Source organism: Oryza brachyantha, chromosome 2 (assembly GCF_000231095.2).
Source record: "Oryza brachyantha chromosome 2, ObraRS2, whole genome shotgun sequence".
Taxonomy (NCBI): Eukaryota; Viridiplantae; Streptophyta; class Magnoliopsida; order Poales; family Poaceae; genus Oryza; species Oryza brachyantha.
Genome location: NC_023164.2, coordinates 17,765,479 through 17,779,282, shown reverse-complemented (window position 1 = coordinate 17,779,282; position 13,804 = coordinate 17,765,479). Strand labels below are relative to the sequence as shown.

The following is a 13,804-nucleotide window of genomic DNA, read 5'->3' as shown; positions in this document are numbered from 1 at the left end:
GGCTTATATTGTCTAGAGTATCCTACTCATGTTTCACAATGTAAGACTTTTTAGTTTTATCTAGATTCATATAGATATTAGATGTTAATTAATCTAGATATATATATAAATTATATATATTCATCGGAATTAATATGACTCCTACGTTATGGAATGAATGTCGCACTATCCAACGTCGCATAAATAAAAATAGAGGTGGTATTTATTTTGGCATTCCTTGCCTTGTGACTGAGACCGGAACGGAATATCCTATATTATTTCAACATATTCCTTTGTGGCTAGTGACTGATATTGCTAGTGACAAATATCAGGAACACGGAGAAGACACCGGTATAGAAGAATACCAGACTGCCACTCTTTACATTCATGCACCGAAACATTCACAGCTCCATTTGGTCACTGATGGAACGTAACCTCTATTTGCCTATTGCCATTTTGTTCTTACAGAATAAAATCAACGTAGAGTGCTCAATTCATTGCCTTCTCTACCGACAATGCAGGGGTGCCTGTCTTAGTCGAATCAGATCCCACCCGCAAATCCAACGCGTTTGACGGTCCAGTAGAGAGACCAAGATGTATATCCATCACCCAACACAATGAAAGAAAAAAACATGCATCTTGACAAAGTAAAAATGTGCCACCTCCCATTACCTGATCACCACACAACCCGAACAATTAAAGAGAGTAACAATGCTGACATAACATAAAGAAATTTATTCATATTCCCAACATAAAGGTTGTGACATTCGGGATACATTTTGCTCACTGTGGCAGACAAAGCAGACCACCTAGAGCCTTTTATTCGAACTATAAGCAAACATGACAATAGAAGAACATAGCATAGCATATCAATATGAATAGCCTGGCTGGCTGCTTCGCAAAGTAACAGAGAGATCACCATAGCTTGTCTTTCTTTAATCTTCAGTGCGCTTCTCGCATCAGCAGCTCCTCATCCTCTTACCCTCATTTCCATCTATCTCGTCAAGGGCATCGAATTCGCCGTCTTCCCAGTACAGAGCATCGATTTTACTGCCATCCTTAGTGGTGGCATTCTCTGTGTTCTCATCAGCAAAGCAATGCAGAACAGATCGAGGCGACCCACTCGCGACCTCAGCAGTAGCGGTGAAGCTCTGGTAAATGAGCAAACCACCCGAAGGCAGCTCCTGCTCAACCATGTTGCTGCAAGCATATGCCCCGATATTCAGACCATTTCCCCATGTCTCTGCGTGGTTGCGGTCACCGAAGATGGTAACAGCAACAGAGAACTCTGACGGGCCAAAGCATCTCAACACCCTCTTGACAAGGTCACCATAGGCAATGGATGCAGGGTTGAAGCCCATGACCTCATAGCTCGCATAACTGAAGCCATCCTCAGGAGTCACATGAATAGTTGAGAAAGCAGGGCCATGGATAGCATTCATGGAGTAGCCACATGGCTCAAAGTCGAAGTCACAGATTTCCATCTCTGGGATTATGTCAGAGATACCTGAGAGCTTGGTCATTTCCTTAGCACATGTTGTGTGTCCATCAGCAGAGGTCTTGAAGAAGACAGACGCTCTCTCCTTGTCCAGCCCAGTCATGCACATCTCAAGGGTGACCACAGGCTGCTCCGGGTGCTGGGTGGCATAGTAGACATGCCATTTCTGCCCTGGCTTTGCAGGATCTCCAATCACATAGGCATGGCCACCAGACTTGAGGCCGCCGAAGTAGCAGTTCAGGAAGGCAACCTCGTCAGAGAAGTTCTTGTGCGGAGAGGGCTGTGCTTCAGGGAATATGAATGTCCCACGAGAGTACTTTACAGCTTCAAGGGGCAGGGATAGCTCTTCAGCAAGCTCAAGAATCCTCGGAATGGCGAGCAGGAGCTTGGTAGTCCCACAGGTCTTGATCACAATCTTGTACGGATACACAAAGAGGCTTGATTCAGAAAGGACATACGAGTCAAAGACCTCATTGGAGAGTTCAGACACAATAGTGCACCTCGCCAGATCAAGAACAGAGTCGATCTGAGCACGTGACAGCGCACGCAAACCCCTGCCATTGGGATCAGCAAAGACTGGCGCCTCTGAGAAAGTGATCTCGAGGCGTTTCTCATATCCCTCAAACCCGATCGCTGAGCTCGGTGGAGGGCTAGAAACTGACAGGACTGCCATTGTTTGGATGGACAATGCCAGAGATGAGGAAGGAAGGAAGCGTGACCGATGATCTTCCTGGTCACCAGGAAGCAGCTAGCCAGAGAGATGCAAGAAAGCTCAAAACGAGAATGCAGGGGAGTAACTAAACTACTAGAACAAGGTTAGCCAAGGGGGCTATCAAGATGGCTTCCTCGCGCACTGCAAAACATGAAAACAATTGACATAGTGAGCAAGATTAACGAACCAACCACTGATTTAGAAATTATTAGGTGTTCAATCGACTCGATACATACGTTGGAGTAAGCAGCAGAGCGGAACTTCTTGATGCCACCGGCAGGTCGGAGGTCCTCAATGCTGTAGCCGAGGGGAGCTTCGTACATCAGGGAGGAACGACTACTGCTAGACTTCTTTTTGCCACCCTTGGACTCCATTAGTACATCAAATTGTTCGCTGCAGAGAAGAATCAAGACAGTTGGTGATAATCTGAAAGGCTAGGCAACACAACCGATTGTCAGATCACCAAGTCTCGATTACCTAGGAGATACATTCATGTTTCATCAACGATATAACCCAGAGGGAAAATTCACTAATTCTTTCAGACTATTATTTTGCATAACCATGGGAAATTCAGACACAAACAACAGTTGATTTCTCAACAAAACCTTAATTACTTTTGATAAATGAACTGCATGAACTGCAGAAAATTTTCGCTGCTGTTTGGACTATTGCAGAAGCACAAGAAATTCTTAATCGAATAACAGATGTCTCATCATAAAAAATCTTAACTACCTTGAGATACAACTATTATAACCAGCCACCTAATACAAGAGATGAAATCAAAAGCTACAACTTAGAAGGACACATATTGATCAAAACAATATCCAGAACATACTAAGATATCAAGCAAAAGGGGATCTATTCAGCCAAACAAAATTCTAAACAGAACCACACGATAAACCAGGTAAAAAAATTACTACCATTCATATGACGCTACCAGCAACAAAGGAAAAATAATTATCCTACCATCCGTACCCAGAACAACTAGGGTTCTCAAAGATCATCTTTAAAAAATCCTAAACCAAACCAAAGTACTACTACTAGATGGAACACCAAGCACAGGTCGCGAGATCTTACAATTCCTAAGCAAAGTCGGCGGGGTGCACGCGAGCGACGAACCTACTCTTCTTCGTCCAAGATCTCAGACCTTCACGAAGAAGAAGAAAAAGATCCCCTCTCTCCGCGGGAAGATCGTGGGGGGGGGGGGGGGGGGGGGGGGCTCCTCTCGCTTTCTCTCTCGGCCACGAGACGTGCGGAGGAAAAACTATAAAAGTATTCAACGAACACCCGGAACCGAGGCGAAGATAGATGAGGCTTGCGAAGAGGCGGCCTTGCCTTCGCCGTCTATTTATATTCGCTGAGGAGAGAGAGAGGAGGAGGAGGAGGGTTCGGTTTGGCCGGCGTATCGCGAGGGGAGGAGTTGGAGGAAGGGTTCCAAGGCGTGGTCCACTGGACCGGGAGGGAGCCCGCCGTCCTGTGGGGCCCACCTCGGGCGCCGATTCCACGCCGTGGGGACAGGGCCCTGGGGGAAAGCTGTGGACCGCGTGCACGCGGGGGGCAACCCGACCCAGCCTGGCAGCCTGGCCGATTCGGGACGGCTCTCTCCGGGGCGGGTGGGGGCGGGTGACTATGACAGGTGGGGCCCGCAACCCGGGACGCTGGTGCTGCCTCCTGGGCCGGACGCGTGGACAGTCCTGTGCAAAATTATAGCGACCTAGCGTTTTTTTTTTCTCTTCCCTCTTTGGAATATATGCTAATTGCTTTTCTTTGCGCGGCTAACTCGGAGGAGTAACGTGCTGCTTTGCTAGATGACGTGCTTATCTTTGACCTATCTTTTCGTGCTGAACCGCTGGTGGTGTGGTGAGTCATTTTGTGGAGGAAAAGAAAACACATTCCTTTTCTCCTTTACTTTTTTATTTATTTCTTTTCATTATCGATTTGAGTCATCGGGATTCGGGAGAGGACGAGATAGCAAGTTTCCTGGAAGGATCTAGCCTTGCCAAACTTGTGCCGCACGAAGCCACCGATCATGACGTCAGTAACGTCGGCCTTGGTTTGGCTACTTCTCTTTAATGCATATTGCTCATGGTTACACCGAGATCTTTTTAAAAATATATAATTAACATGTTATTAAAATATAATTAATAAAATTAGTCTCATATAATATATCTAAGTTATTTTTTTAAAGAATTGGAGAGAGTTGATGGTGGGATAGGAGTATAAATTGGTGGCGTCATATTTGTAAACAAAAAATAATTTATGAATAAAAATTTTATATACGTATTCTTGATGATCTAAAAACTAATGATGAAAATAAACTTCGATAAAAACTCAAAATAAACTCTTAATTTAAGGTTGAAAAATCAAAATTTAATAAGCAGAACTGCGAAAATGATTGAGAATGTGTTTCCGAACGGTTAAACGGTATATTTAAAAAATTAATTATATCATATTTATAAAATATATTTTAAATTTTTTACTAATTAATTCAATTGATTATGCCATTCAGTAGATATAATAATAATAAAAAATATTTCAATCTTTATCTAACGCACCAACACAGGATTGGTACAATCGGCTTTTTGTCGAGTCATTTTATATCCGGAGTTGCTATAAAAAGGTGTTTTCAAGCAGATTGGGCCCAAGTGATTTTGGGCTTAAATAGATTGGGCTATACCAGAGGGCCCATAGTGTATAAACACACGCCTCATCCTCTGGTCTGGAGGCCCACCGTCTTGGCCGCTCCAACTCCTCACGGGCCGAAAGCCATCGAGCCTGGCCGCGGCCCAGCCACACGCCAGCTTCGCCCACCAACGCCGCCGCCGCGGCCGGCGGCCTCACCGTCGTCCGCGCGACGCAGGCGGGTAACCCGGCGGCCGGGCGCAGCGCCTCCCCCGAGCTGGACGAGGTGTGTACGCGATCCTTCCTTCTAGAACCTTCCGTCCCATCCCTGTCGAGGCGAGGCCTCGGCTGCCGGCTCGCCGCCATTGCTTTCCCTAACGGGAATCCGGGAAACTGGGAAGATCATTCCGGGAGTTTGGTCCTGCGATTGTCAGGGTTTCTAGTAGCGAGGGAGCCTAGGAAGAGTGGTTGAAGGAGTTGCGTTTTTGCTAAATTAGGTTGAACTTTGACACTTAGAGCAGGTATAATAACAGACTATAAACCAACTATAAATATATTTTAAAGAGATAAAAGGGGAGAGAGAAGAGAGGTGGTCTACTAATTTTTAGCCAGCTGCATATGGACTCCAAGACAAAATATATATATGACATGTGGGACCATATAGTAATGTTTTGTAGGTAACTGTTGTATGAATTGGCTATTAGATTGGCTATAGATGAATTGGAGTTAGTAGTTAGCTATACTATTGAACTTACTCTAAGGGCTAGGAGATTAGATTACCTCAATCCGGTGGTTGTAGAAGTATCCGACTAGGGATTGCAGCATGATTGTACCTAGAGAACTTTGGCCATGTCTCTCATTAGTACAAGCTATAATAAGCGAGCTATAAATATATTTTAAGAAGATAAAAGATGAGAGATAAGAGTAGCGGACTACTAATTTATAGCCAGCTGCAGCACGGATTCTAAGACACATGTGTGTATGACAGATGAGACCAAATATTAGTTGTGTAGTCTATGCTATTGTTGCACCATCTATCTAGTTCTCGACATCACCAATAAGTTCTTTTTTATAATCTTCAGATTGAACTGAAAAGCACATGTATACATCCGCTTCCTGACAATAAACTAAACCATACACTGTTTTACTCTCTATATTGAGTACTACAGGTAAAATTTGCAGCGGTGAGGGCCTGAGAGGTGAGGGCTGAGCAGTTTTTCAGAGTTTCATACTTCTTTTTTTTGTTCCAGTGAAAATACTTCAATTTTTTGTTTGAAATTATTCCGAACTACTGTTACTATATTGTTATTTCTTGTCTTCAGGTGTTTGAATGCCAAAGGGATGATACTGGCGACTCTGAGAAATTTGTGAAGTACTACAGATCACTTTACCTTGGAGAATTGGTGAGTGCACTACTACGACTTGTCATTGGAGAACAGTAACTTATTCAGATAGTATCGGGATATTTATTTTGTTCACATCCGTTGTTTCCGAGTGCAAAACATGTCAGATAAGAAATTTGAATGTGTCTTTGGGTACATGAGACCAATGACAAGGCCACATAAAACTGACAAGCGTCGTTATTTGCACTTGCCAATTGACACATGAGTTGATATCTGAAATTTGAAAAACAAAAAATGGCGTTTCCTTCAGTTCATCTTCAAGTTGCAGTTAGTGTGGTGCTTAAGAGTGGATCTATTAGTGCGTTTTCAAAACTTTTTGCTGCTTAAACCTCATTGGATGAACACTTTGCTGGCATCCTGTGGCTTAGGGCTATTTTGTTTGCTACAGTACCAAAAAAAATTGTGGCAGGGCAAACCAAATGCCTCCATTGGAATACTACCCTGCCAATGTTGGGGTTTTGTTCACACATTTGTCACATTTTTGCATCAAACAGGTCTACTCTTCTCAACTTAGGGTGTGTTTGGTTGGTGGTTAAGGTGGGATGGGATATGACCATCCATATTTTTAGGGATACGGTGATCCAGTTTTATGTTTGGTTAGATGGATGGGATGATCTAATTTTTTGTTTGGTTGGATGGATGAGGATAGGTACGATGGACATATTGAATTACTAATAAATAATAATATAAATTAATCATCATACATTTTATCGTAATTAATATAAATTATCAATTAAATATATCTATCATCATTAATTAATACTAATTTAAACTTGGTAATTACTAATTAATGTTAAAGCAAGCTAATTATCACTAAATAATCACTAATGATCATGGTTCACGAAGGTGGATGAGCTAATCTGGCCAATTTGGCCGGATACACCCATCCAACATCTTCGTGGAATATTTCCTTTCTAGGCCACCATATCTAGTTTCGCCCATGAACCAAACGCATCAAAAACCTGTATGGCCATCTCCCATCCAGGCATATCCCACCCGCCAAACACACCCTTAGGTGGTGTTTAGATTGAGAAAATTTTTGGGAGAAGTGTCACGTCAAATGTTTGACCGGATATCGGAAGGGGTTTTCGGATACAAATGAAAAAACGAATTTCGCGGCTAGCCTAGAAACCGCGAGACGAATCTTTTGAGCCTAATTAATCCGTCATTAGCACATGTTGGTTACCGTAGCACTTATGGCTAATCATGGGCTAATTAGGCTCAAAAGATTCGTCTCAAGATTTCTTTCATAACTGTGTAATTAGTTTTTGGTTTATCTATGTTTAGTGCTTTATTTATGTGTCTAAAAATTCGATGCGATGTTTTTAGAAAAATATTTTGAAAACTAAACAAGGCCTTAACCAAGCTTTGGGCTTTTGCATTGACCTGGCGCAGTCAGTCTATTTCCAATGGAATTTTTATCATCATCGTTAGTCTCCTTGAAAGTATTCTCCTCGGTGACTGTGTATTGCACCTTTAATAGTCAATGTGTGGGTATGTACTTGCACATGCATAGAGTGGCTTGAGCATGCACATTTACCCTCTCTTCCTTTATTATTGACCTAATCATTGCACTTTTTTTGGTTTTTTTCCCATGCACATAAGAACTATGTAATGTGAATATGTGATGTCTCTGCTTGTGAAAACACATTCTGGTGGTGAACAAGTGAACAGTTTATGTTGTCTTGATAAAAAGTTATGCCTTTTGGGATTTCCTAATTTGTCTAATGCACCAAGAAGACAATGGGGTCATCTTTTAAGTTTTTAAAAGAAAAGACCCAACGGCATATTCGTAAATAGAAAATAATTTGTGGATAAAACTTTTTATATACATTTTCATAGCGATCTAAATCCAAAACTGGAATATCTCGATTGCACGATACTATATCTGTCCCAAATTTAATCCTTACTAGCTAATAGCTATCAGTGGTCTTGATAGCATTATACTATATCCATACCAAAATATAAGCATTTTTAGGTTGTTTAGAAGAGATTAATGTAAAAAAAGAAAAACCATAATGCACTTTAATAATGAAGAATAAATAAGGATAGGAGGATATTTGAGGATAAAATAGAAATAATCATGAACAAAAGTGATTGATGAGATAATTCATACTGTGACAGTATTTTTTCTCCTGATGATGGTAGTAGGATGGCAATATATATACTCTCCTTCAAAAGCATTTACTCCATAATAGTCATCGTTTTGTACAAGGACATGATCTCCAAAAAAAATTGATCACTATTTGCTATTATAATATATATATATATGAAGTTTCTATCCTACTATCAGGAGTAACTACTCCTACACTAAGCATGTGACACCTATCAGCTAGAGTTTACCGTATAACGGGTATCGGGTTTTAGTGCAATCACAGAAGAAAAAAAAGAATCCACCGAATGTTGCAGAAAAAAAACAGACCGATCAACTCGCTCTGCATGCATGCAAGCCCGTGAGACTAGCTAGGAAGTTATTTTGCAATGGCGGCGGAAGTCAATTTTGGCAGCAACAAATCATTTGTCGACGGTGTGGTCAAGCAGAAACATTCGGTGGCCGGAAGTGGAGAATGATGCAGCAGAGACCAGCAGTGCGAGGAGGCGAGCCATGGGAGAAAGGTGAACCCATGTCAATTATTCCGCTGGATAGGTAATTAGATACACCCCCTTTCTCTTAATTAATGCAATACGGTGTCGATATCCCTAACATAACTGTCTTTTCTGTAGAAATGAGAACATGAATCATCAAAGCTGTCTTTTCTATAGAAATGAGAACATGAATCATCAAAGCTGCCAGAGTCTGGAGGATGCAGTCACCGAACCCGTAGAAATGTAATTAAATACTTTCACCTTCTTGTAGTTAACAATATATGGTAATGTTTGCTCTGAAAAACTATATATGTTGTGGTTTTAATTTTTCGAAGGGTTGTATTCTACGGGGAGGAAGAGAATGATCAGATTCCAATTTCATATCGAGATCATGCAATTTTGGTGCCAACGGTTGGGCAAACCTTTGAAGATGAATCTGACGGATATGCATTCTACAATTTGTATGCTAGATTCTATGGTTTTGGTACCAGGAGATCTAAGTGCAGGTATAAGGAGGGAGGAATGAAGTCAATGCAGGAGTTTTGCTGCATCCGACAGGTAATTTTCGTAGTTACCTTCGTAAGTTCCATATCATCTTTAAAATTAAGTGCAGAAAATTTAGGGGAAATCATTTGATTATACAGTATAGCATTTTTCATGGTTTTCTTATTATAGTTGGATTCATTAAGGAATTGTAGTTGACATGTATGTAGGGGAGAGACAAGTTTCTCATTGGGAACCCAACTAGGATTGGTTGTAGGGCTATGCTCAGGATTAATCGATCCTCTGAAAATCAGAATTGGAGGGTTTCTGCATTCACTAGTGAGCATAACCATGTGATGAAACGGGACTTGAGGCATACCCAACAATTCAGATCTCATAATTTCATTGCTGAAGGTACAAAGAGGAGCATAGAAGAGATGGTAGATTCAGGGATGGCACCTACAGCTATGTATGGCTTGGTTTCTGCAATGCACGGAGGTCCATCTTTAACACCCTTCACAAAGAGATCAATGACAAGAATGGCCTATGCCATCCGAAGAGATGAGAGTAGCAAGGATGTGCAGAAGACACTAAATCATTTCAGAGAAATGCAATGCCGTAGCAAGAATTTCTTTTACAACATTCAGGTAGATGGGGCTTCAAGGATCAAAAACATTTTTTGGTGTCATTCGCTGTCTAGGATAAATTTTGAGCATTTTGGTGATGCTATCACTTTTGATACTACCTAACGGACTAATAGGTACAACATGCCATTTGGAGTATTTGTTGGAGTGAATAACCATTTCCAGACATCAATTTTTGGATGTGCTCTGTTGAGGGAAGAAACAGTTGAAGCGTTCAAATGGCTTTTCCAAACTTTTACAGAGGCAATGCATGGGAATACACCATCAGCGATTCTAACAGGTACAAAATATATGTTTGTATTCTTCTGTAAGTTTCAATGTAAAGTTTCATCAATGTTTCTGCATTTTCTAATAAGCAATAATCTATTATTATACTTTTTAGATAATTGCCATCAAATGGAGATAGCAATCAGAGAAGTGTGGCTAAAATCGATCCATAGAGTTTGCAAGTGGCATGTACTGAAGAATGCAAAGGAGAACCTAGGGAACATTTACAGTAAGAGAAACAAGTTCAAAGAGGAGTTTCATAAGGTTTTGAATGAACCCCAATCAATAGAAGAGTTTTTGAGGGCCTGGTCAGATTTAGTGCAGAAGTATAACCTAGAGTCCAGTGTTTATCTGCGTCGAATGTGGGACATGAAAGAACGTTGGGCTCCTGCTTATTTCAGGGGACATTTTTTTGCTAGAATGTCAACTACGCAAAGAAGTGAGAGCATGAATCATGTTCTGAAGAAGTACATCAAACCTTCGTCTTCACTGTAAGGTATGAGAATTTCTTTAATGGTTTTGCTAGAAGGTATGAGAATTTCTTTAATGATAGGATTGAAGAGGAAGATGCCGAGGAGCACGACACCTTCAATGTAAGTTTTTTTTTCACAAACTTGCTGTAAGTTAAACCAGTGAAATTGTATTGCCTCATACTTCTATTCTAATAAGCAAACTTAATTGATGAATGTTTAGGAGAAGGTATCAACGTTAACTACCTCTCCCTTTGAGAAGCATGCATCTACGGTGTACACCAGGGGAGCGTTTTCTAGGTTCAAGGAACAATTCAAGAAAAGTTTTTCATATATGGTGAACTAAACTACCGATGATCGTGTTCTGCAGCTAATACATATTGGTGATGAAACCTTGGAAAGTTGGGGTGGTAAAATGTTTGAAGTTCAGGTTGACATGGCTACACAGGAAATGTTATGTGGTTGCAAACTTTTCGAGCACTTGGGAATCCTTTGCTCCCATATTATTAGAGTAAGTTTGAACCATTTAAACAAAAAAATATATAAATATAATACATGTAAGATGTACTGCCTCAATACTTTTTGATTTTTGCAGGTTATGGTGCAGTATGGCTTCACAGAAATTTCTCATAGATACATTATGAAGAGGTGGACAAAGGATGCTAGAAACATAATTCCAAAGCATTTAGAAGAGTACTACCTGAAGGATAAGGAGGCAGCATCATCAGGAACATATAGGAGCACTGTCCTTCACAAATCTGCACTTGATGTGGTAAGGTTTGGTGGTGCTAGTGCAAAAACTTATGAGAAGACGGTAGAAGTTTTGAGTAAGCTACTTGGTGAATTAAAGGTGATGTCTACTTCACAAGCTGAAAATAAGTCTGACGGTGGTTGTGGTGTGAGAAGGGTAGAAAAGTAACCAATTATTGACATGTCTTCGAGTGATGACAGCTTTGAAGCAGAGAATGGAACATCTAACCACACCGAAGAGGAAGAATCTGGAGATGATAAATTCAAAGAACAAGGCATGACTGAAGCTAATGAAAACGACATACTCCCACCTGAAAATAGAAGAGGTCGAGGTCGACCGAAGAGTACCAGACTCAAGTCAATGGGGGAAACTGTTAGCAAGGCAAAGAAGAAGAGAAAGGTAGTAATTGACAGCAGGTCAGTTGAAGGAACAAAGCAAAAAAGGTACTGCAAGCTTTGTGGTCAAAATGGGCACAATAGAACTACATGTGGTCGTGAGTCTGCGTACAAGAGGATGTAGGAAATATGATGAATTAACTCTAGAACAAAGAAATTATCTGTTGTACATAGAATGGAGTTGTCTCTGCTAATTGTTAGAGCAGAAAAACCTATTAGGATCTTTATGTCTCTGTGCTGAAATTGATGAAAATGTTGAGACACGTCTGGTATTTGCTATCCTGGCAAACTAAGAATCAGTTCTGTAGTTATATGAGCTTTAATCTCCGCATGAAACAACAAGTACAACAATGTTCACGGATGCAATACTTATTTGTACTAACTAGGTACTGTCAAGTGGTCTATCAATTAAAAAGTAGGAAACCTGTGCGAGCATTATCTGTCATTACTTAAGTTCAGATCTGCTATTTATTGGAGCAGAAATAACTGTGTAGATGTTTCTGCTTATTTTCCTCGTTTTGGTAGCATCGCATAGCTCCAGCTAATTAAGATTTTCGGTAGTTCGAATTCGTCCTAATTAACCCATCGGTAATACGAATACAGATGTCAGAGAAGGAAAGAAATGAAATGCAACATACTAGGCCACCACCATTCCAACTAAATCACACCAGCCCCTTTGCTTATTGCTGTACATGGAGCAGAAATGATTATGGGCAGAAAATGCTTGTTTTTGCTAATTGCATGGAGTAGAAACATTTATTTAGATTGTTCTGTTTGTGACAGAAGAACATGTGCGTGATTACAATACCAGAGTCTGTATATAAAAGCAGTAAACACCGATGGTAAGTTATTGCTTGACTTACTTATATTCTACAATAAATTTAAAATTTTAAAACAAACAAAGATTCAGACCATCAGGCTTCTTTATTGTAGTTTGCTAGCATTATTTGATTAAATCCTCTTAGATAATTTTAGTCATTGAATGACGAAGTCCAGCAGGATGGCCTCGTTATTCTTGAACGACAACAAGTTGATTAGAAAATCCTTCCGAAGCTCAGTTGGATCCTGATATTACCCAAAAGAATTTTGTGTTAGGAAAAAAGGAATAAACCGAGAATTAGAAGATTACAAATGATTAAAAAAACACTCACAGATAAGGGGGGATTGACAAGGCGTGATCCATCCCAATTTCTCATGTAGTTGAGCACATGAAAAGCGCAATCCAGCCTTATAGTTTGTCATGTTAGTGTCCATTTAAAAATATAAATGCATATGCTCTTATTAAAATAAGGATTCTGCATGACAACCTGTTTTGTATGGCTAGGATGGTGGAAGGACACTCTGTACCGCAACTTGGAATGTCTTCATCCTAATCAGGAAATGCAAGCCTCATACAATCCTTCAGAGCCTTTGCAATGTGAAATTTTGTTTTAGAGTGTCTTTCTGCTGTATTATGGGTTTTTTTTATTTTCATCTCTCAATGGATCGAGAATGCATAGCTTCCGGTTTTCCAAATCAAAAGCATAGAGAGAATAGTGCATAGGTTGCAGAAGAGGGATGAAAATCTAAAAATTACCGATATAAGAGCTAGTTTGTTAGTATACATATTTATAACTGGAATTCTGAATGTTTTGAGCTACAGATGTAAGACATACCAATTTACAATTAGGCACATCGTATGGTATCAAAGAGTCATCTTTAAAATATGGGATATGATCCTCTGTGTTCCATAGGTCATCACCGGCAGTTGCATACATCTACGTTCAAGGGTTCAGGGTTGTATATTAGAAAAGGTGGATAGCTAAATAAGGTGAGAGCGATAGCAGCAACTTACTGCAAAATCCTGGTTTACAAAATGCCTCCAACCGACAAAATATGTCCCTCCAAATCTATGTACCTCATCAGCAGCTAAAACTTGAACAACAATATTGAATGTTTCATCTTCCATTTGCAAATCTAGCCTTATTGCTTGCTGGATATCGTGTACGCTTAGA

General features: G+C 40.4%; 3 protein-coding genes across 4 annotated transcripts; 2 read left to right on the top strand and 1 right to left on the bottom strand.

Annotated features, from left to right (window-relative positions):
* Nucleotides 1-691: 691 nt before the first annotated feature.
* LOC102704030 (S-adenosylmethionine decarboxylase proenzyme-like) lies at nt 692-3,495 on the bottom strand. Its single transcript, XM_006647432.3, has 3 exons — nt 3,267-3,495; nt 2,426-2,582; nt 692-2,330 (listed from the first exon to the last, which is right to left on the bottom strand). Exon 3 carries the CDS (start codon nt 2,148-2,150, stop codon nt 939-941), a length of 1,212 nt encoding a protein of 403 aa, XP_006647495.1. The 5' UTR covers nt 2,151-2,330; nt 2,426-2,582; nt 3,267-3,495; the 3' UTR covers nt 692-938.
* Nucleotides 3,496-8,781: 5,286 nt separating this feature from the next.
* On the top strand, nt 8,782-10,689 carry LOC121053519 (protein FAR1-RELATED SEQUENCE 5-like). The gene is made up of 6 exons (XM_040520629.1): nt 8,782-8,861; nt 8,978-9,043; nt 9,136-9,358; nt 9,514-9,930; nt 10,093-10,207; nt 10,310-10,689. The coding sequence occupies exons 1-6, from the start codon at nt 8,782-8,784 to the stop codon at nt 10,687-10,689; spliced, it is 1,281 nt and encodes a 426-aa protein (XP_040376563.1).
* LOC121053652 (protein FAR1-RELATED SEQUENCE 1-like) lies at nt 10,407-12,164 on the top strand. 2 transcript variants are annotated; one of them, XM_040521405.1, is made up of 3 exons: nt 10,407-10,690; nt 11,035-11,175; nt 11,260-12,164. In XM_040521405.1, exons 2-3 carry the CDS (start codon nt 11,080-11,082, stop codon nt 11,581-11,583), a joined length of 420 nt encoding a protein of 139 aa, XP_040377339.1. In that variant the 5' UTR covers nt 10,407-10,690; nt 11,035-11,079; the 3' UTR covers nt 11,584-12,164. The 2 variants fall into 2 exon arrangements, with proteins under 2 accessions (XP_040377339.1, XP_040377340.1); XM_040521406.1 differs by lacking the exon at nt 10,407-10,690 and having other exon boundaries at nt 10,971-11,175.
* The last annotated feature ends 1,640 nt before the right edge of the window (nt 12,165-13,804 follow it).